The sequence below is a fragment of the Stegodyphus dumicola genome, chromosome 7 (assembly GCF_044657685.1).
Source record: "Stegodyphus dumicola isolate Sdum_Otavi_A_Nest chromosome 7, ASM4465768v1".
NCBI classification, from domain to species: Eukaryota; Metazoa; Arthropoda; class Arachnida; order Araneae; family Eresidae; genus Stegodyphus; species Stegodyphus dumicola.
Genome location: NC_140774.1, coordinates 48191539 through 48216753, shown reverse-complemented (window position 1 = coordinate 48216753; position 25215 = coordinate 48191539). Strand labels below are relative to the sequence as shown.

The following is a 25215-nucleotide window of genomic DNA, read 5'->3' as shown; positions in this document are numbered from 1 at the left end:
TAAAAAAAAAGGCTCTAACAGCATATTAACTAAAATTTAATGCATACAATTTTTTAACCAAAAAAAAAAAAATAACAACAACAACAAAGCAAGATAACTAAAAGAGAAAAAAATAATACAATCAAATTAAGAATGAGGATCAGTACTCACATCAAGAAGCAACCACAAAAACATGCTAGGAGAAGAATCATCCTAACTGCAACTGTCACACTTATTAGAAAATATAGAGCATAAATTAGCAAAAGTCTGGCTATCGTTATCATACAGTAAAACATGTGAAAACATAAAATAACAACAATAATAAGAAGAGGATGATGAATCTGATATACCTTAGTTATTTTATTCTGCAAAATAAATAAATAAATGATGCATAACTACAGCAGCTTCAAGCTTGAATACATATAAATTTTTGTCAAAGTAAACTTACCCCATCAAAAATAGTGCGAGGTAAACTATCAGTAAAAAAGAATGATGGAGATTCATATACTGAGCATGGTAATCCCATAGCTTCTTTCAAAAAATCTACAAATTTGCTGAATACAAGATTACCGCTGACATCCGAGATCAGTGAAAAGATATCTAGAACAAGAAATTGCAAATGATTTTACAGGTAATTTTACAGATTCATAATATGATATCTCTAGATTAATGAGACCACCGCTTTCATTGTAAATACATAAAATTTTTAAACAGTTCCTAATTAATCAATTTGAAATATCAGGTAACCTAGAAAGTTGAGCTACTTCTTGATGTTCCTTGAAAAGCGAATATGCTTATGCATTTAAAATTATGCAAAAATATCATCCTTAATTTAGCATAGATTTTAAATAACATATTGTGCACTTTGAGGGAAATTAAACACATGTTCCTCTTTTTCAGAAGCAAATAACAAAAATTTTCATAGATAGCACTAAATTCTAGTACACTTTGTAAAAATGGTTTTTTTTTTTTTTTTTTTTTGCTATTTTGCACAATTTACCTTACTCCTGAAAAACAAAGACATCACAACTGTAATTAAAAGAGTTTTGTTCAAAATCTACATCAAATCAAATTAAGTTAACTTCTTTTGACTAATTTAAAATTTTACTTTGATATGTTTCTTTTCCATATGATGCTTATGAACACACATGCATAGGTCAAATACGCATACATGGAACAATTCACAGATGAACTTTACAAGACTGATATTTTTGGAGTTCATTTAAAGTTTGGTTATATAGAAGATAACTTCAGTTATGTCTATGAACAGTATCATTATTTGAATATGTTTGTTGTAGAAATTCAAATTCAGCCCAGATACTTTGAAGCATGTTGCGAAATAACCATCACATTTGGAAATAATGGAAAAAAGTTATAATGACTAAGTGTGTTTAATTACCTAATTAACTACTCCTATTCTTAGAGTTTACCTTTATGCTTTATCAAGTTTACAATTTTGCTAAATTTTGACAGACGACGCATGATACAATACAAAATAGAAGTGCTACCTTTAAACTTTATTTCCTCATTGCTGATGAGTTTAACTTAAAATAATATAATAAAAAATTAGTCTTTTTCACACAGCACCTTGCTGGAATTTAGTTTAATAACTGGATTACTTCCAAATAAACCTATGTGAAGTTCCAACACTAAATGTTCAGACAAACAAAGCTTAACTAATACAGTACAAAGTCCACGATCTGGACCCGTCGGGACTTCGGCGATTCCGGATTTGGGATTTTTCTGGACATTAGATCGTTAGTTTAAAACTAGTAAGATGGCATGTAGAAATTATAAAATTAAAAATATGAAATCAGGATTTATGAAATAATGAAGCATTTATGATCTAAAAGGTAAAAAAATATACAAAAAAAAAAAAAAAAAAAAAAGCTTGATATTTATTTGTGTATTTTATTAAACATTTCTTTCAATGCAAGTTAAGTCTCTTTTTTGTGCTAATATTTTCTCTTTCATTCTGTAGACAGACATAATTTCTTATTCAATTCCAAAGCAATCTTTTGGATCTAGAACCATACAACAGATTTTGCCATCTGTTAATTGATTGATGATTGGGGCATTCTCATCGCAATGAAAATTTTCTGTTATATCATCTTCATTTATTATCGGTTCTCCACATTACTTTACAAAATCCATTAATTGGAAAATTTCACCTTTGGTTTGTGATATCCAAAAACCTTCACATTTGTGGCTATCATATTCATCATCCTCCCATGAAATATGGTAGCTCGCCATAAATTATGCCAAACACTTTTTTTAAAGTAACTAGAAACACATCCTCCCATGATCTTGCGGTTCTCCACAAAGCAGATTTCATGCAAAAATATTTCAAATATTCTTGCCTATATTTAAGAAATTTAACATGGCTTTTAAAAATTCTACTTTAAATTTGCTCAAAATCAGCACATGCACTATTCTGATATCCATAGGCTGAATGACGGGCATACAATTTGGAGGAAAGAATAATACAGATACATTATCTTTCATTAAAACGGGCACTAATCTGATATCCGACTCAGCGGGCGCCCAATTCCGATATCCATAGACTGAATAATGGATATCCAGTTTGGAGGAAAGAATAATACTGATACGTTACCGTTCACTTCAATTCTTAATTACCCTGTACTATAATGATTTTTAAATTTGGTTAACCAACCTGTTAAATATGTGCAATCAGTTTTTAAGGTCATTTATCAGTGAAATATTTTAGCTTGACAAAAACCCGTCAATGGCACGCCCTCGCTGCGATGCTGTTTGAACCATTCAGTCATCACTTTGTCATAATCTTCAATTTTAGCATAACAAATAAGTTTTCTGTTATTCACCACAAGTGGGACGTGGAATCCACAAAAAATTCAGAAAGTTCCTTTTTCTGTTTTCTTACATCATAAAAAGTAGAATTTCCATATACATCGAAACACGCTTTTGGAAACTTATTTTAACATAATCAAAAGTTCAAGCTTTCATTTTCATAAAATATCTGTAATAAAAACAGCCTGCAAAATTAAAAAGCTGGATCAAATTAGAAAGTTAAGGAACAGCACATACTGCTTGCTATATTGACTTAAATTCCTTGGGAATCCAATGTATAATTTTAGCCCAGTTTAATAGCATTCACTATACATTACTGGCTATGTTCCATGAGATTGGCAAAGAAAGACAAGTTGTCCCACTAAATTTTATCTTGCTTCTATCTCATATTGAGACAATTAAGCTTGAATTGAATTAGTTTAGTTATTTATTATACTTACGTCTACTTCTTGCACATGTTTAAGGCTTATCCAAGTCCTGAATATATAAATTCCCACATATACTTAAGGATATCGAAAGCTGGTATTAGATATCTTACCACCTGATGCAGTCTCTGCGAATCCTCAATTCTGTACCAAGTACCTCCCTAAGTTTTAAGTTTTACTGCTGCTAAATTTTGGATTCCAGCGCATTCCCTAAATTTTAAAAATTTTTTTATCCCTTAATTTTATTGCTCGGTGCTTCTCTAAATTCAAAAAATTTTGTCTTACCTTAATTCTTTCACCCTGTGTGGCCCATACGAGCTCTGGTGGCAATTCTGAGTTCATGTAAAAAACAAATCAGTTATTCTTAATTCAAATAACACTAAATGTAATCTTTTGGCCTATGAGTATCATTAACAAAATCTATTTTTAGCACACTGAAAGAGATTTTTGCTAAATTTTTCCTCGTCAACATTTCTTAGAGCATTTAACTTAAATATGTAATCTTTGCCAAGCATAATGTCAATATTGTAAATACTCTATATTATTATATTACTAATATAAAAAAATATTTTTGGTCATTGCTGCATGAGCCATTACTCGTTGATAAACATGCATGAAAGCAAAATATAATAAATAATGGATTCACCAGGTTGACGTCAGGGATATAAAATATTAGTAGGTGTAAAATCAATGATGCTTGTATGTAGAATGTATTGTCTTGAGATGTATGTCAAGCAGATATGCACCAAATTATTGATCACACAAATGTATGCTAAATTATTGTTTCTTCAATACTTAGGTGTTTATTTAGAGCCAAAGTAAAATTAAGAATCGGGACATTCCACATGTTTTATTACCAGGGGGACAAAATCAAATGCACCATAAAGCATACTGTTGCGGTTTTCTCTTCTGACACCAGTTGTTACATTATTCTCTTCCTTCACGTTCGTACGTAGATTTGGAGTGAATAACGACGACACTTGATGAAGTATCAAAACACACTTTATTTGCCAGTATTGTCGGGACAGCTCCAAAACCACTTTTACAGTCGTCGAACTGTTATAAACATGCTGACATGTTCAGCGACACTTCCTTCACACTGTCAGGCAATAACGGTGAAGACAACTTCATTGCAAAGCACCCAAGCACAGCTCCCAACTTTGATTGGTCGTTCTCGGAACTCCACATACTTTCCAGACTCTCCAAGCGATGCACCGGACGATAGACAAGAGTATAGCTCTCGACTCAGCACAGTCTAAGACAAAACTCGACGATGCACTAAAAGACTCTCTCGATGCACTCGACAACTAACTCGGCGCTAGACTTCGAGACACTCGCTCAATGGCTGACTATCAGCTCGCTAGACGAGGCACTCTAACTGACTGTGGACCAGCAGGGTTTCAGACTGCAGACCAGCTTTCGGCTTGTAATCGAGAACATTCTGGGCTAAACCGGTAAGAATTTGTTCCAGAATGTTCTCCAACCTTTCGTGGTATATCGCCAATTTTGTCGCCAAATGGGTGATTTCTCACCAAATATGGCAACCCTAAAACTGCTTTGTAAGGAAGCCATCTTACCGCACCTGTACATTTCATAACAATACAATATAAAAAAAAGAAGAAGAAGAAGATGGGGGAAGGAAAATCTGAAAGGTTTCAAATTTTAAATTATGTCCAAAGGGGCTTTTTTTAAAAACATTTTGTGTGTTACCTTTATTTATTATGTATCATGTTCTTTGCACTTAAACCATAAAATTCAGTTCAACAACAATATCACAAAATAATTTTAAATTGAGCATATCTTTAAAATTTCCTATACACAGTATCACGTGCTGGATATAAAATGTTTTTTTCTGTTCAATGTTGCCATTGCTCGCTTTGAAATCCTTGAGTTTGGTAATCAAAAATTCATTAAAGTTTCACAAAATATGAAATCGATAATAAAACAAAATCCAAATTTCAAATTTGGGCTTCCAGATGCCCATATTCACAGTAGGATTACATCATTCAAAATCCGATGGCTATAGGTACCGTTGTTTTATCACAATGCGAGAAACATACATACATTTATACAGATTCTTCATTAATTTCTTCAGATATACAGGGCAATAATATTTGGTGGCAACAGTTTGAAAATTGAAATGGACATTCAGAGTGATTCAATGCAAAATCACAAAACGAAAATTATAGTCCCTCAGGGACAAAGATCCTTTGGACTAAAATAGCTTGTTGGTGCAAGCTTGTTGGTAATCTTAGATCATTCCAGATAATGGATGTCTAGATCTCGGACTTTGTACTGTACTAACTTATAAAATAAACAAAGATAACTGAACTTGGTATTGTACATAACCCTAGCAGCAAAATCATTAAATTGGAAGCAAAAAGAGAGATGCATAATATTTATAACCGAGCCATGTTATGCTCTATGCATGGAGAAAGCTAAGTCAGATTTTACTACAGATAACAAAAACTGCAGTGTGTAGTCTAGCTCTATGCTTAAATTCCCATAAAAGGGATCATAATCTGCAGTCATGCTGGCAAAATGTCTGGAGAAATGGAAACTGTGAAAGAAGGTGTTATTCAAATACCTGTGTTGCAACATGAATATTTTTTGTCCTTTTCTGGTAGCACTGCTGATAATCAGAAAGTACCTTGCAGACCTTTCAAATCACATTTTGCATTTATTTTTGAATTAAATGAAAAGCTTTATAGCTGCTTCAAGCATTGTTTAAAGACAAGATAAATTACGGTAATAGAAAATATCATAATTAAATTCATAAAAAACTAAAATCAGTAAACATTTCAAACTTACACCTGAGTTTGTCCGTAATTTTTCCTGCGCAGATGATAGCAAGTGCAATTTTCACAGGAAAAACTCTAACCTTTCCTGTACTCTCTCTACAAAGAAACAAAAATTATGTATTAGCATAAGATCATAATAAGTACAATATTTCTTTGTATTAGGCTACACTTACAAGTAAATTTATCATTAAATTGTAATAAAATACAGAACTATATGGCTAATTAAATTTACTCTTTACTTGCTGCTCTCACAAAACAAAACAAATTATTGTCTAACGTGTGCAAAAAAGAAAAGAAAAAGAAAAAAGAAAGAAAGTTTACCATTGAAAATTTAAAACATGAAAATTATACAAATATTTTACATTTCCTTTAAGATAAAAATAATAATCATTGTTGCTTTCAAAATTAAAGCACGACTGTTGAATAAAATCAACACTAAACACAAAAGGGAGTTTCAATTTTAAAAGTTATGCCTCTTATTTCTGTATTTCTCTTTTGAACATAAAATGAATCTGCTATTTATGTTTAGGGGATGAACAAGAACATTATACACAATATCTTTTATACCTTTTTGACAGAAAACATGATTGAATAGCTTCCTTAAAGTACTAAAATCTGACAACTTAATAAAAAATATCAATCTGCAATAATTTCAAAATGATTGATGTGAAGGGAAATGAAGTACTAGTTAGTAAATAAGTAGCTATTTAAATGCAATTTGAATCTTCTAATTTTTCTTGGTGGTTAGAGTATTTCATTGGCTGTCCTGTTTATCCACTAACTAAATTAATTTCAGCAATTGAACAAATAATTAGCTTGGCCAGAACTTTACATTCTAAATCAATATTTACCATTCCTAGTAATCAGATATTTTTCCATGAGTAAATGATGAACAAGCAGAATAAGAATACTTTCATGACTGCATAGTCACATATACAGCAAAATTTTAATTAATTCAGAGCTCATTAAACCCACAGCAATCAGGAACACCAGAGATTAGTAAATATGTTCAGTAAAGAGTGCCACTTTATTTTGAGGACAGATGATCATTCAGCCTGGGTTTGAAAGTCTCCTGGTCAATGGCACAATCTCAAAATAGTTTTTTTTAGCACTTCTTACTGCATAATGATCTGGGAAGACACAATCTAGAGCTGATTCACTCTTGTAGTGGCACAAGGAATATTGGTAGCCTAGCAGCATATGGTAAAGATTCTATGGCCCCGAAAATCTCCTGGTCAATGGCACAATCCCAAAATAGTTTTTTTAGCACTTCTTACTGCATAATGATCTGGGAAGACACAATCTAGAGCTGATTCACTCTTGTAGTGGCACAAGGAATACTGGTAGCCTAGCAGCATATGGTAAAGATTCTATGGCCCCATATGCTTCCTTTCTTGGTCAGAATTTCAGATGGGATATTCCAGAGAGATAATGCCTAGCTGAATATGGTTCAGGCTGCGAAGGCCTAAGTAAGTCACGTTCAGACATTTCTAAAACCTTCTCATACTTCAGATATCTTCCTTATAGAGTATGTTCTTACTGAGAATATCTTAGATCAGTTGAAAAGTCAATCAGTATGGAGCTACAGTTTTCAGGATTTCGAATGCATCATCCAATGATCTGTAGACCTGTTTGCTACAGGGCAATAATAGATGCTGGTTGGCTCCATGCCTGACCACACTGAAGCATAAGGTGCTGCCATGTAATATTGAAGATATCTGGATTGTGAACTTAGATTTCTCAGTAACTGCCCATCTACTCTCTGCTTTGTTTTCATGATTCTTCCTATCAATTATAAATCTCTAATTAGTAAAAAATAATAGCATAAAATCGTTTTTGAGAATTCATTTTTTGAGATATGAGGCCCTTTATGACAGCCATAAGTCAATTTTTTTATATGGAATATTGTACAATTTTTGCTTGTGACCCCCAAGAAAGTTGGGGCCCTAAGCTATAGCTTGTGCAGCCTATACGTAAATCCAGCACTGTTTAGTGATATCAACTAATAACACATATTTGGCCAATAAGAAAATATGACCTAAATTATCCCAATTATCCTATTGAAATAAGATTCTAGTCAATCTAAATAACTGGACTTCTAAGTTTTTTTAAAAAGCAATGAATTTACTGATCACTTACGGATCATATGTTGCAAGCAGCCAATTCACAAGGAGGGCACTGCTGTTTTCAACATTAATTTGTTGAGATAACGGAAGTCTTTTATTCAGTTGATAATAAATTGAATGAACCAGTGTCTCGAGCCTATGAATGGTTAATTCTAAGCGAGAATCCAGAGAATTCAACCCATTTTCTCGAAATGCCTCAATGATATTCCATATGTCGAGTAAATGCACTAAAATAAAACAGGAAATAAAATCTTTACATGGTCATATCACAATCACAGATACATCAAAGTGAATACAAGCAATGTTATGAAGTGAATATAATGCCCATTATGCAAATGAGTTTACATACAGCACAAATATTTCAAAGCATTAACAAAAGAATTTATATTAGATAAAAAGGACATTAATTTAAATATATGATTAAAATACACTAAGATATCGCATGTCATATTATAAACATCTAAATGATGTTGTCATTTCATAGACAGGTTATCACTGTTACTCAATTAATTAATTTTTTCTAACAGTTTCACTAAATTCATTAATTTCACTAACAGGCATTATTTCTGCATGTACATCTTATATTTCATAAATCACTTGTCTATAAATATATCATCTGTTAACTTTTCTCGCAAAGCTTTCAAAAACAGATATAAAATTTGCACATTATGAGCAGTTTGCCATCTGTCAATTCATCTGATGATAAAAAGCTAAGAAACCAGGTGCAGGTTACTTTTATTACAAACTGAAGTTAAAAATAACACAAAGCATACTTTTTTGTATTATAACAAAATCAGGAAAACCATATTTTAGAGACCTAAATTTTGTTAGTACAGAAAAACATGCAGGTGCAATCGAATTAAAGCAAATATTCACAGTAAGACGAGGAAACTGGTGTTGCTTTTGTTTCAGTTTAAGAAGGAAAAGGTTTTCTTTTTTATTTTTTCACTTCATTTTAACATTCCCAATGCTAATCACCAAGCATATGTACGAAGGCATTTTACATCTAAGTACTTTCAACTTTTGTTGTTATTCAGGTGGACGTAAGGATTGGATAGATAAATGGAGGTAAAAATTAAAGGAGGGGCCAACCCCGCACTACGAGTGAAGCACTGCTCCCAGGCTTTGGTGTCCAGATAGGGTGTTTTTTGTTTACATCCAGAAGCTCCCTTGATAACTTTGATAGTATTTCGTCACAGGACAGTTCCATACAAATCAAAAAACGGGACACTTCCGCATAAAAGGAACATTCATTGTGTGATGAATTGCAATCTGATGACAATGAGTTTAATGTTTAAATGTGAAATGAATAGTTATTATTTATTATATTATCAGTGTATTATTAAACTGGGTGAAAACGCTAAAAGAGGTATTTAGTTCTCTGCCAAAATACATTTACTAGAAAATTTGAATTTGATAATGAATGTATCCTAAAATGTGTTTTAAGTCAAAAGTTTCAAACTTGATGGCTAAATGTAAATATAAAATTATGCTTGTTAAAAATATTTGCAATTAGGCACATAGGTCAGGTTAAGCTTTTATTAAATAGAGTAAGGCACGCAAGAGCTATCTGCCTAAAGGGACAAATGCCATCGTGGAAGAATTTCGAAAAAAAAACGGACCTTTGAGTGGGTATTAAAAATAATGTATGTAATTTTCATTCAAATTATAATTATACATATTTCTTATTTAAAACTTTCTGGTATATACTAAATTATTGTAAATTACTTTACTCGGAAAATATAGTGAACGCACAGAAATTAAAGATTTGCAACCATCGAAAATTAAAAATATGAAATATGCATGGGCATTTATGCATATGCTTGCAAAAAGCATGTACAGTACAAAGTCTAAGATCTTGACTCGTTGGGACTTTGGGGATTCCAGATTTGGGATTTTTCGGATATTAGATCATCAATTTAAATCTAGTAAGATGGCATGTAGAAATTATAAAACTAAAAATAGGAAATCAAGATTTATGAAATAATGAAGCATTTATTAAGTAAAGGGCCTCAAAGTTTACAAAAAAAAAAAAAAAAAAAAAAGGCTAGATATTTATTTGTTTACTTTCTTAAACATTCCTTTCGATGTAAGTTGTTGAAGTTCCTTCGCCTTTTTGTGCTAATACTTTCTGTTTTTCTTCTATAGACAGATATAATTTCTTTTTCAGTTACAAAGTTCCACTATTCTGTTTCGAGAATTCCGACACTCTTGCGAATCGAAATTTTTTCATTTTCATTAATGGCTCTGTTACTTTCTTCACTATCATTAGCGGTATTTTCAGGATCTAGAACCAGATCCCGAAAATATCGCTAATGATTGTGCTGTTTATTATTTGACTGATGACTGAGGTACTGTCATTGCAATGAAAAACTTCTATTATATCACCTTCATGTAATAATGATTCTTCACATTTCTTAACAATCCATTAAATGAAAAATTTCACCTTTGGTTTGTGATATCCGAAAACCTTCACATTTGCAGCTATCATATTCATCATCCTCATCATGAAATATGGTAGCTGGCCATAAATTATGCCAAACACTTTTTAAAGTGTCTGGAGACACATCCTCTCCTGTGATCTTGTGATGCTGTACACAGCAGATATTATACTGAAATATTTCAAAAATTCCTGAATAGTCCTTTCATATTCAAGAAATTTAACATAGATGTAAAAATTCTTCTTTATATTAGCATTTCAGTGCACACACTATTCTGATTATAAGCTGAATGATGGATGTACAATATGGATGAAATAATAATATGGATATGTTATCTTTCACAAAAACTTTTAAGTGAAGTATGGGACATACAGTTGATTACAATTACGTAACAGAAAAATTTTTTCTCCTTTAAATGTTCGACATCATGTTTTCTTTAGGATTATGAAAAGTTTATGCTTGTGCGTTCCTGCAGCATTTGTCCATGCTAAAATTGTTAGTCTCACTCTGGAATCTTTGACGTCAGTTTTCTCTGTATAAGTTGCCAAGGTATTTTGCGTTACATACTGCCAGAAAAGACCAATTTCATCAGTGTTGTAAATTTGTTCTGGAGATAATTTTTCACTCTTAGTGAGTTTAATAAATTAATTTGCAAATAGTTCAGCAGCTTCCGTATCAGCTGAGAGCATCAGATACCATAAGATCGGGAATGAAAGACACATTGTTCCACTAAATTTTGTCTTGCTTCTATAGCTAACTGAGACAATTCAGCTTGAATTCTACAGTCAAAAGTCATTAATTTGGACACCCATAATCCGGAATGATCTATAATCCGGACCTCAAAGCTACAAACTTTCTGCGCATGCGAGCAAGACCTTTACGGCTGCGAATATGCGTGTGCGCGTGCGCAAAATATGTTTACAAGTGCGTGTTTAATGTATAATGGACGGTATAAGCTAAGCTAAAATAATCTTATTATCTATTTCAGTTAATGTTGCAGATTGCGTTGTTCCTTAATCTTCGAATTGGATCCGGCTTATTATTTTTTGCAGACTGTTAGAGCAATTTTATAAAAGTAAGCTTGAACTTTCGATTATGTCAAATAGAATATCTGATATATATTTACTAATATGTAAAGGATCTACAAAGAGAAAGTATGTTTCGGAGTCCATTAAACAAAAAGTGGAATTGCTGCAAAAAATGGATAAAGGCATATCCTTTGTTTATCTAAACTTTGTTTATCTTTAGCGGCGCGCAATGAATTGGAAGTTGATCTGTCAGCACTATCCTTATCTTCATGGCAGATGTTTTTATTTTATTTGGCTTATAATTCCTTACTAAATGTAGTATTTCATCTCGATGTACTCCGTCTTTGATATGATTTAAATCAAATTCCCTGTCATTATAATTCGCTTCCGATTGCGAAGAAAGTGACAGAGGTTATTGAAAACAAAAAAATTTTGATTGACAAATTAGTTGGTAGACACAGCAATTATAGGACTTGAACAGTGGAACTTTGTAACTGAACAAGAAATTATATCTGTTTATAGAATTAAAGAGAATGTATTATCACATAAAAAACGAAGCAACTTAAACAACTTACATTGAAAGAAATGTTTAATAAAGTAAACAAATAAATATCAAGATTTTTTCAGTAAATTTTGATACCCTTTAGATCATAATTGTTCTTTATTTCATAAATTACGGTTTCATATTTTTAATTTTATAATTTCTGCATGCCATCTTACCAGATTTAAACTGATGATCTATAATCCGGAAAAATCGATAATCTGGAATTGCCGAAGTCCCGATTAATGACTTTTGACTGTATTAGTTTCGTTATTTATTATACTTACGTCTCTTTCCTGCACATGTTTAAGGCTTATTTGAATCCTGAATAAATAAATTCCTATATATACTTAAAGCTTATCGAGGGCTGGCGCTAAATATGTTACTGCCTGATGCAGTCTCTGAGGGTCCTAAATTATGCTATCAAGCACCTCACTAAGTTCTAAAATTTAGTCGCCCCTAAATTCTGGGTCCCAGTGCTTTCCTAAATTCAATAATTTTCAGTTTTTAGTATTTTGTTGCCCGTTGCTTCTCTAAATTCCAAAAATTTTGTCTAAATTCTGTTGCCCAGTGTGGCCATACAAGCCTGTGCCAGTTCTGTGTTTATTTGAATACAGTACAAAGTCCGTAATCCGGACGTCCATTATCCGGAATGATCTATAATCCAGACCTCAAAGCCATAAACTTACGCATGCGTGTTTAATGAGCGCGTCCACTATGCATGCATGTAAAGCGTTTGTCCATGCCCGCTTCCGATGGTGAAGAAAATGACAGAGAAGTTATTGAAAACGGAAAAATTTTGATTGACAAGTTAGTCGGTATTCTCGACACAGCAATTACAGGACTTGAACAGTGGAACTTTGTAACTCAACAGGAAATTATGTCTGTTTATAGAATTAAAGAGAAAGTATTAGCACTAATAAACGAAGCAACTTAAACAACTGAAAGAAATGTTTAATAAAGTAAACAAATAAATATTAAGTTTTTTTTTTGTAAATTTTGATACCCTTTTGATCATAATTGCTCTTTATTTCATAAATTACAGTTACATATTTTTAATTGTATAATTTCTGCATTACCAGATTTAAATTGATGATCTATAATACGGAAAATGCCCTTAATCCGGAATCGCCGAAGTCCCGACAAGTCTGAATTAAAGATTTTGTACTGTATAATAATAATAATTGATTTAATTACTGTTAATTCAAATAGCACTAACTGTAATCTTTTAGCCTATGAGTATCATTATCATTAACAAAATCTATTTTTAACATATGGTAAGCAATTTTCGATAAAATTTTTCCTCGTCAACATTTTAGCACATTTAACTTAAATCTGTCATCATCGCAATAATGTCAATCTAGCAATAATGTCAACATAAATGGTTACCATACTCTTTGCTATACTAATTTTAAAAAAATCTTTTAAGCATTGCTGCATGAGTCATTACTCAAGTTGTCATGACTGATAAACATGGGTGATGAAAGCAAAATATAATAAATTTATTTATATCCCTAATAATATCCTAATTTATATCCCTAATAAATAATAAATATATGTTATATCCCTGATGAAACATTTGTTGGTCAAAAATCAACAATGTTTTGGTTTGAGATGCATGCCAAGCAGATACGCAGCTGCGGAGTCAAATTATTGATCACACAAATTCATGCTAAAATGATTGTTTCTTCAGAAACAAGGTATATTATTTAGTGCTGAAGTTAAATTAAGAATTAGGACTTTCTGTGTGCTTTATTATGGGGGAGGGAAATGAAATGCACATGCACAAAGCATACACCAAAAAAAAAAAAAAAAAAAAAAAAAAAAATTTAAAAGAAAAAAAAAAAAAAAAAAAACTATTGTTGGTGGCTTTGAGGTCCAGATTTTAGATCATTCCGGATATGGACGTCCGGATCTCGGACTTTGTACTGTATGTGCCTTTAATAAAATATATAAATATTTATAAATATATTTGGAAATGAAGGATTTGTTCATTCATAAACTCCTGTACTGTGAAGAGATCTAGTCATTAAATATATCTAAATTTATAATGACTATAAATATTATCTAAATATATAATAATCTTAACATTTAATTGTAAACAAAAATTGAAATTATGTTGGCAAATACATTTATAAAACTGTTTAAGCAAGAATTGTTCATATTGGAAAGCAATCTGTTAAAAGGTATTGTGATAAGTATTAAAGGTTAAAAGGTATTGTAATAAGTAGTAAATCTGATAAGTATTAAGAGAATTATTCCCTTACATTTTATAATAACTCAGTTACAAGTTTGAAATATAATATTTAAAAAATCCTTTTTTTATTCCCTTTTAGAAATATTCAGAAAAAGTTAAGTACATGGAAATCAGCACCAATATTTAATGTATTTCACTATTAAAATAAAAATAGCTCTAATTTTAAATGGACCAAATAGAGCATTAATTATAAATTGACTCAGATTTTCAATTTAAAAGATGCCTCAAAAGCTAAAAAATCATGTCATATTTGAGAAAGTATTTTAGGAAAATTCTCTGTAAATAGAAAAGAAATAATGTATAATATTAATAATACAATAAACTTTAATCTTAACATTTGTAATCCTTAATGGAATAAAATCAAATTACTGTAAAACTTTTTTCTAATGTAATTAACAAAAACTTGTGAAACTATTTCATCCAAATTTCACTGTTCTGGGCAAACTAAACTCTTCTGAGAAAAGTATAGCATTTCATTCTGTTCATTATGTTAAGAATGAAATGCTATTTAAAAATGTATTCTTTTCACATACTTAGGACTCTGAAATATTGTAGTAAAAGAAAATATACATATTTATATGTATATTGATAACATAATTACAAAATATATACATCTGATTGTGTCAACCACCACTGACTTTAATGGTAAGTCAGTGAATGTTTTGGCCTCCACGAAGGGATCACCAGCGCTTCAAAGCAGCATATGGGAAAAACCGGTTAGGGACTCTCTTCTTACTTCCTACCTCCATGGATACATACGTACAATCACAATCACCTTAGCTGTCAAATTTTTTAATGTGCCAAATTCTGGCAATAATTCACATAACCATTCTTTAGGCAACCATGCTCATAAAAATTCTTCAGTCAAACTATGTCACCATTTTTGTACATACTTGAAATAGAGCTTTTTGCTCTATTCCAAGTTTCAATAATTTTTATAGACAAACTGTGATTTTTTTTTTTTTTTTTTTCTTCCTTAAACTCAATTTAATATATGCTTGTGGAATTTTACATGGAAGAAAAGAGACCAAGATAACATTTCTGCAAGAATAAAGCATTATTGTTGCAAAAAAAGTTAAACTGAAAAATGATGAGATGTGTTTGCTAGATCAGCGTTTCCCAACCTTTTTTCGCCAAGGCACACTTGTCGCGGGGAAAAAAATCACGAGGCACACCACCATTAGAAAATGTTAAAAAATTAACTCTGTGCCTATATTGACTATAATAAAGTAATTCTTTTGAATAGGAATCAAATAAGCACAAAGAAAGTATTTTACAATTACTTTATTATGAAATATTAAGTAAACAGAATAGTGAAAAATTATAAAATACTTTCAGTGCGAAACCTGGGCCTGTTTGGCTGAACACAAAGCTGATATTCTGGCTGGAATCGAAGAAAGACACACACGTAGCTCTTCGTCAACAGTTCTCAGTCTCTCTCTGTATTTGGTTTTCATAGCAATCATGCTTGAAAAGCTAATCTCACACAGATACGTAGTGGAAAAAGGGAGCAATGTCAAAATAGCTTTGTTTGCCAGAAGGGGGAACTCCTTGGCAGTATCCAACCAAAAACTGTCCAAAGGTAGATCAGCAAATCTTAGCTTGCAACCACGATTTTGTCTCAGTTCAATTAGTTCCTCCTACTCCTGTAAAGTCATTTCCTTTCCAACAACTGATGCTGAGCTATAAGGGTCCCTAACCCAGTCAAGGCATTCAGTGGAGACTGAAAAGAAATAAAATGACAACTTCTCCTCAAGAGTTTTTAAATGCTTAACTATTATCTCACACAGTGCAGCAGTGTGAACACCTTGCCATTGCATGGTGAGTGTGAACATTTCAAGATTGCCACTTTCCACGTGTTGATGCCAGAGTTGCACCTTTGAACGGAATCCATTTATTTTATCTGTACTTGTAAGCAGGTTTTCATTTCGGCCTTGCATTCGGGTGTTCAATTCATTCAGATGAGGAAATATATCTGCCAGGTATGCCAGCCTTGCACACCACTTATCACTTGCAAGCTGCTTTGCGTAATCTGACCCCTCATTTGTCAGAAACACTTTAAGTTCCTCCCGCAGCTCATACACACGAACCAAGACCTTGCCACGCGACAACCACCGGACCTCCGTATGAAACAGCAAGGTTTTATGCTTTGCTCCCATCTCCTCACACAAAGCTGCAAATATGCGACTTTTCATGGGTCGTGACTTTACAATGTTTACCATGCGCACAACATCAACCAACACATGAACTAAGGCCGATGGTAAAGTATTGGCTACGAGGGCCTCGCGGTGTAAAAAACAATGCGTAATAATCACATCTGGATTTCTTTCCTTCACTCTGCTTACAAAGCCTTTGGTGCGCCCGACCATGGCTGCAGCTCCATCGGTGCAGACACTTGTGCAGTTTTCCCACTTAAGTCCTCCTTGTTCAAGGTATTCTGATGTGACCCGAAAAATTTCTTCTCCTGTTGTTTTTTCTGGCAATACCTTGCAAAAAAAAGTTTTCTCTAATTGCATCACCATCAACAAAACGCACGTTAGCTAAGAGTTGAGCATGTCCACTGATATCAGTAAACTCGTCAAGTTGCAATGCAAATTTCTCACTGATACGGATCTTTTCCAAAACCACACTTTCGATGTCTGCAGACATGTCATTAATACGTCTGTAAATTGTGTTGTTTGAGAGAGGGACTTTGGCTATTTCCTTTGCTGCTTCAGGTCCGAGCATCTCCTCTACAATAGCTTTGCAGGCAGGAAGTATTAATGTCTCTGCCACAGTGTGCGACTTTTTTGTCTTGGCTATAAGTTCAGCAACCTGATAGCTAGCTTTAAGAGCTCTTTCATTTACCTTTGTTGTTTTTCTCATAAAAGTTGCCTGTTTCTCCATGTTGTCACGCAGGCGAACAAAATAGTCCACATTCTTGTTTTGAAGCAAAGGGTGTTTCGTTTGGAGATGGCGTTTAAGTTTGCTTGGGATGGCGTTTAAGTTAGCTAGCTTTTCACCACACACCACGCACAGTGGAGTTGGTTTGTGTTCATCTCCAGTGAAAGTAAATCCAACTGAAATATAGCTTTCGCTATATTGCCTTGCGCCAGAGAATTTAACCATCTTTGCTTTCTTTTGACCCCCACTCATACTCGGGCTCTCATCTGGCTCCAGATTTTGTTCAGAGTCCAGTTCTTTCCTTTTCAAAAACTTGTCCATCACTGCAGTATCAGTGTCTCTCTCCTCACAGCAGCCGTTGTCTCTCTGACACTGTGTGAGGCGTCTGCCTGCGTCTCATGGGGGCGGGGACACGGCGGACACTTGTCAAGATTGGCAGGGGGAGGAGTTATAGCACTGCACAGCGCCGTGACCACCTATGACACTGGCGGGGGGAGTGACGGGAGGAGTTATAGCGGGCGAACAGCACCGTGACACCCAGACCCGGCGGCACACCACGGTGCTTCAGACGGCACACTGGTGTGCCGCGGAACAGCGGTTGGGAACCGCTGTGCTAGATAGCCAATGTGCAACGCTCAAGTTGTGAGCAATGTCAAGTTTGTGCAATTCTCCAATATTTTTTTGAGTGAAAACAGATCAATGTACACATGAGAAGAAAGTGCAAAAAAATTACAGAACGCTTTTACAAAAAATGCATTTTATTTTCTCATGTATCATATAATTTATTAATACTTATTTTATAGTTAAAAATTGCATTTTAAATTCGAAATGTTTTTTGACATGTTGATGATGTTTTCCACTAAGTAATAATTATTACAATAAATATCAATAGTTTGGTAATCTTTAAAAAAAAATCATGAAAATCTCCAACTTACATTGACTATTCTAACTCATAATGAAAAGAAAATATATTATAAGTCACCATCCTATCAAATATTTTTAAGCAAATAATGTTTGTTTCATAACAATATTCCTGAAAATTATAAAATCTGCATAAAGACAATAAAAAAAATGAAAGCTTTTAAATCAATTTTTCAGTTTTAGAATCTTACTAAGAGATAAAATTTCTTCCAACACTATCAGAACATGTTTCTCTATGTCACACAGGTATTTTGCTGTCCTATAAAAGAGATTATGTGTCTTCAACAATTACCATATTTCTTACATTATTCAAATTTTTAATAACTGTATGTTTTTTCTAAAAAAAATATTTCCTAAAAATTCCTTTTTTTGCTAACTATCTAGTGTTCAACAATATGCAATGCAAAATCTCTTATTTCTTGCATTCAGGATCTAATTCAGAAGTAACCATTCTCAGATATACAGTCAACTTCTGATTTATTAAGGATGGAATACCAAGTCTAGTCTAAAAAATATTTGTTTATTGCAAAACGATAGAAAAATTAATATCACAAACATCAAAATAAACAAAATTCTTACAAGAAACACAAAAAGGAGTAAAAAAATGCATTGCATTCCGATTGTCTGCACCCTCCTCTGAAAAATTACCAACTAGTTTTCCACTAAACTAATATACGAAAAGCAACAGCCATTTTGAAAACGGCAGGGCACTAAGATTTCCATAAAGGAGCAATGAATCAAATTAATATATATATATATAATCGAAATAGAAATTGGAAAAAAAGAGGCTATGATAAAAATCCTACATTTTTTAAGAAATCCTAATATACTTTTTTTGGGGAGGGGGGTCACTGTTATTCTTCCCAGGCTTGCAATGATCCGTTTTTGCTTAAAAATACAATAGAGAACTGCACAAATTTGGCAATATGCATGCTGTTGTTCCTACTATGTACACAGTGATTTATTTTGCTTTAAACAATCAAAGAATTATGCAAAATTTAAACAATACAATTCGACTGCTTAAGAATTACAACTTCATGAAATGGAAATTCTTGCATTCACTGTTGTAAATAAAACAGCATATTTCTTTAGAAATGCAGCACTTTCTTTTTCATCAGTTAGCACAATCATATTATGATTACTCACAAGGGGAAAAAATCATATTCAACGCAAAAACAAACACTTATCAGAAAAGTGATTATTGAATTTGAATAAGAATCAATGTTAGTCTGCTACACGAGTGCACATCCAACAAGAGTGCACATCCAACAAATACATTCATTTTAGTATCACCATGGGCTGCCTACTTTGGTAATAGAGTGCACTGCCTCATGAGTACATTTTGGGGGAGGGGGGGATAATCAGAAATAAACTGAAAATGCATAGGCAACAGTAGTGACACCAAATAATGCCACAAAATTTAGAGGTTAATCTTCGGATTATGGTAACTTGACGATTTTTTTGGCGAAAATTTGGCGACCAACCCTGCTAGTTTTTTTGGGGGGACGGCATTTTGTTTTCATGAAGTAAAGGCATATTATTTTCCCCCCCTCAACATTTTTTCCCAACAATCTGCTAGCCGAATTACGCTTATGCTAGAGCTTTTATGGAACAAATGTGTTTAATCATGACAAAGATTAGGTGCGAAATTGGGAGAAAGTGCAGAATCGCCCACTGCTTGCCGCGTTTTTAAGAATTGCCCATACAACACCGTATCCATGCACACGCCGACCTATTTTCACTTAAAAAAACATCCCAGAATTGCACAAAAATGACACTGCGCACACTCGACTTTATCCATGTAACCTTTATCGCCTTACCAAAACGTCGCCAAACTACCTGTTACCATATTCCAAAGATTAGCCAATTTAGAAATTAATTTTATCTACAAATCTACAATAGTAGATACAAATTACTCCTTATACCTGAGTGCACTTAAGGACATAACCTGAGTTAATTTGTTACATGTAATGCATGCAATTTTCTTTATCTCGAGATAACTTAGACAGACTTAACTGTATCAATATTGTCGAACCCATTTACATTAGAGCAAAGATATACATTTATTGTGCATAACCGAATATATTCAAAAATAACTTGCAGGATTTTCTAGTGCACGACAGAACATTTTAGAGTAGTATAATGCCCCATGCTTCCCTATGGGCTAGAGAAACAATCTTCTTCTTCTTCTTCTTCTTCTTTTTTTTTTTTTTTTTTTTTTTTTTTTTACTACTTGAAATTATTTAAAATTTGCAGTAGACTTTATTTAAGTTACTGGTCAATAGATGGCACAACTAAACTACGAATATTGTTTAGGTTATGATAACATGCTTATATTTCTTTACACAAGTTGAGTCAACTCACAGTATTTGTATGTTCTTTAATAATATTTTATGCTGTTACTAGACATGTTCAAAATGTATATTCAACTTAACGAGTTTATATATTTTTTTAGCTTTTGGTTAAATATTTTTTGCCAAATTTGATCCATATTAGCAGAAATATTTTTGAATTATAATTAGGCACATTGGTTACTTTTTACTTACTTACAATAAAAAAATAGCAAATTTTTAGCAGATAATTAAAAAAAAAAATTACTCCTAAGTTTTTAAGTGAAACCTACTGTAACACACCAATATATAAATGTTGCTTAACTGAAATACACAGAAACATGGCACAAACAGATCCATATTTGATTCTACTGTTATAAACGCCCTAAGGTCACCAAATGTGGCGATATATGTTCTGCGCTGGTTTTTGGCATGATTGTGTGTTGTGCAATGGTTTTGAGGATGATTTTTGTATGGCAACACTTTTGACGCTAAAACTTGCTCTTTTGCTGCAATTGTTTTATTTGCTCGTTGGTTCGTCTCGGGCGTGTTTTGAAATGGCCTATGTTGCAATGTGGTGGCAAGATTTCAGTCACGTATTTTAGATTGTGTGCAAAGTAAATTTAGTATTAAAAGGTAGGATGTTGGAGTTGTTAACGAGTCTTTTGTTCACGGGTGTGTTTACGTGGATCAAAGTGTATTTTTAGAATTTCTGTGGGGGGTCAGGGCTTTTTAAAACGGAGTTTGGCGTGTCCAAAATGCGGGGCTGATATGAGAACTCAGACGAAGAAGGGTGTTTCTGATAGACTTGTGTGGGTTTGGAGTCAAATGATTGCTGGTAAAGTATGTGGCTGTCAGCGAAGTTTAAGATTTGGATCATGGTTTTCATGTAGTAAATTAACTTTGGAGGAAGTTTTAATCATTACTTTCGAAATTTTGAATTGCAGAAAGACATGTGATATAGCAAAATCTGGCCACTTTTGTTCACAGACGTTGTGTGACTGGTAATATTTCTGTCCAAAGAAGCATTCTTTATGGTAAATGCACTTTATTTTATTGTTTTTATTTTGTAGAATGTTATGTTCATTGTTTTTTTACTATGGATTTTTTGTTATTGTTGTTTTTTTGAATTGTTTGTAATTTATTTTAGTTATTTTAGTTTATTTTGTTCATTTGTGTGCAATGCCTAGATTGTGCAATTCGTAGATGTTTTTTAAGTTTAAACAGAATGCTGTGTACATGGTATTTTTTTTAATTTATTGTTGTTATGTTAATTTATTAAAGCAAGGTGTCCGTAGTTCATAGAATCCTTCGCTGTCTAGATTATGCAATTCATAGATTTTTTTTAAGTTAAAACATATCGCCGAGTACATGGATTCTTGTCAAATATTTTTGGTTAGGAACTTTATGTTTTTGCTATCTAATTTTTTTGTTTTTGTTTTGGATTTTTAGATTGTGTGCTTAAATTGTGTGTTCAAAACATGGTTTTTGCATTTACAAAAACTGTGTTTTTGGAGACATTTTAGACTTAAAGTTCAAAACGTGAACAAAAAATTTAGATAGTAATATGGCACCGTGGAGTTTCTCACCGAAAATATTTGTCGCCGAGCGAGGCCGTACATAAGAGTAGTTTTCCATATTTTTTAATGTTCTTAATGTATAAAATGAAATTTAAAATTTTAATTTATAGATCGATGCCATCTGAAAATAAAGATTAAAAGTTGTTGTTAAGTAGAAAGGCCAAACATTTTTTGTCTTCCATATTACAAAAGTGCATTAGTCATCAGCATCACAAATTTAATCACATAAACTATCATTGCTCTGAGTTCCTTCATAACATTTTACAATGAATATCATTTTATACTATTAACGAACTATGAAATAAGAAGGCAATTTGATGACTGATACATTTAAATTGATACATTGTTATTTCTTCAACATTAAAGATTCTCAAACATATTTAGTAAAATTATACAACTCTAGTTCTTGTCTATACATTTATCTACATCCAAAATAAAATAGTAATGATGATATTTTGAATTATAGCATTGTTTATTATTGATAAATTCTTACAAGACTAACTTGCAAATATGGAGAGCATATCAGAAGAAAATACCCTACACCTCTGCAAAGTAAATGGATTCAGTGCACATGTTCAGAAAAATACTATTTATCTCAGTAAAAGAAGTTTGTTTTATAATGTAAACACCACTGATCTGTTATCTGTTTATGGCATATAGATATGTTAGAAAACTAAACTGACAGTTTTATCTTCAGCTCATAGCGCACATTTAAATTTTATATTAACAGAAAGATATAAGAGGTCATCAGTGTTATTTCATATCACTGATATGTGGAAAGAAATGCATATTTAGAACATCTTGATGTCCAATATCATTTGCAGCATATTCGAGTTTCTTGGCATCAGTTTATTTCAATGAGATTTTAGTATGATTTGCCAGCATTTTTTAAGAATTTAAGCCTCAATTTTTAAGACACTTTATAAATCACTTTAGAACAGCTGATATATAACATGTGACAGTATTTTTCAAGCAGAGCTGAAAGGTTTTGAAATTTAAAACCTTACCTTAAAAAAAAAAAAAAAAAAAAAAAAAAAAAAAAAAAAAAAAATCGAACTTTTGTAGTCCTTGAGAGCAGACAAATTACCATGCTCAATAACACAGAGTTCAAACGCACAGAAAATGCATCTTATGTTGCATTATAATAATACACCTATTACAAACAGAGAAAATGTTAACTAATTAAGAAAAAGTGCATGACAGCTATTTTCCAAAAGGAAGAGATACCTTTACAGAGGACTTTCCACAGTTGCATTTCACATAGCAAAAAATACAAAAACTACGGCTGATCTTTGGAATATGGTAACAGGTAGTTTGGCGACATTTTGGTAAGGCGATAAAGGTTACTAGCTAGGACTTTAGCAGTGTACATGGATAAAGTCAAGAGTGTGCTCAATGCCATTTTTATGCAATTCTGGGATGTTTTTTTAAGTAAAAATAGGTCGACGTGTACATGGATGATACTGTGTATGTGCAATTCTTAAAAACGCGGCAAGCAGTGGGCGATTCTGCACTTTCTCCCAATTTCGCACCTAATCTTTGTCATGATTAAGCACTTTTGTTCCATAAAAGTTCTAGAATAAGCGTAGCAGATTGTTGGAAAAAAATGTTGAGGAAAAAAAAAAAAAACATGCCTTTACTTCGTAAAAACAAAATGGCGTCCAAAAAAAAAAAAAAAAAAAAAAACTAGCAGGTTGCTGTAGCAGGGTTGGTCGCCAAATTTTCGCCAAGTTACCATAATCCAAACATTAACCAAAACTACAAGTGCCCATTTGCAGAATATGAACTTTAATCAAACATTCAACAATCTTATTCATTCATGTTACACATATGTTATCGCTAAAGTGAGAAAGCTGTTAATGTGCCCATTATATAGCTAATCTGAAGATTAGCTGATTTGCTCCGTTAAAGTGCAAAAGCATCACAATTTGAAAAAAAAAAAAAAAAAAAAAAAAAAAAAACAGAATTTATGTTTTGGTTGTTTTAATTCGCACAGTGTGAGAAACTGCCTACTTGTGCAAAAAAGGTAAAAAAACGAATAGCTTTCTCTTATGTTTTCAAAACGAAAGTAATTCTATTGATGCCAAAGTAGAAAGAGCAGACAATCCACATCAGAAGGAGTCAGATGATCAAAACAGAAGTGCATTAAATTTACATGTGACTGCATTTCAAGCTAAAAATCAAAATGAAACTTTTACAGCAGCTGCAGGTACTAACAGTGGGAAAACATAATTTTATCTATCACTTTTGTATTTATTGCGACTAATGAAGAAAATTTGATTACAGAGAAGGCATTATGTTAGAGTGGAAATGTTTTTCATTTTTTAACACTGAAATAATTTAAAGTAAGTTTAACTTAAAGTGTGAAATGACAAACATTTCAGTTTGCAGTATATCAGGTATTTTAACTACAATAATAAGAAAAACAGTTGCTCTTATTTGTAACCAGGAAGAGACATATAAAAGGAAATTAGAGTTTCTGGTAATTCCAAAAATAGCAGGTTTCCAACAAAGTTTATTGATATTAGTAACCTCATGATTTGCTAGAAAGTAAATTTAGCACATCTGGAATTTTATAAACCAGATAAAGTAAACCTGTTGCTTGGCGTGGTAGTTTTCTACAATTTGTTACAAGCTGGCAAAATCTCAGTCCCTTACACAGGTTTGATATTACAAAATAGTGTATTTGGACACATAGTTATTGGAAATACAAATGATTCACATCAAAATAATCTATCATATTGTGGGTTACTTAATGATAATACAAAGAGTGAATTAAAAAGATTTTTCAAACTAGAATCATTAAGAATTAAAGATGATCCTTTTAGCATGATGAAGACAAGACTTTGGAAATATTTAATAAGATAGTTTGTTTTAAAGCTGGTTATTACAAGGTTAGTTTACCTTGAAAAAAGGACTGGAATGAATTAGTTAATAATTACAGAGTAGCAGAAAGCAGGTTAAAAACTCTTGCAAAGTGAATGAATTATGACAAAACACTGTTCTCTGTATATAGTGGAATTATTAAATGATTATCTCAAGCAAGGTATTATTGAAAAAGTGTCAGATGAAAT

General features: G+C 32.4%; 1 protein-coding gene across 4 annotated transcripts in view; it reads right to left on the bottom strand.

The window, feature by feature from the left end:
- Positions 1-25215, bottom strand: part of LOC118198084 (dystrobrevin alpha-like) — a 167024-nt gene that overhangs the window by 128805 nt on the left and 13004 nt on the right. For all 4 annotated transcript variants that reach the window (XM_085820167.1, XM_085820166.1, XM_085820168.1 and 1 more), the window contains exons 4-6: positions 8174-8387; positions 6045-6130; positions 428-579 (exon numbers count right to left, since the gene is read on the bottom strand). In XM_085820167.1, the coding sequence (XP_085676293.1) occupies positions 428-579; positions 6045-6130; positions 8174-8387 (452 nt within the window). The remainder of the gene's footprint in view (positions 1-427; positions 580-6044; positions 6131-8173; positions 8388-25215) is intronic.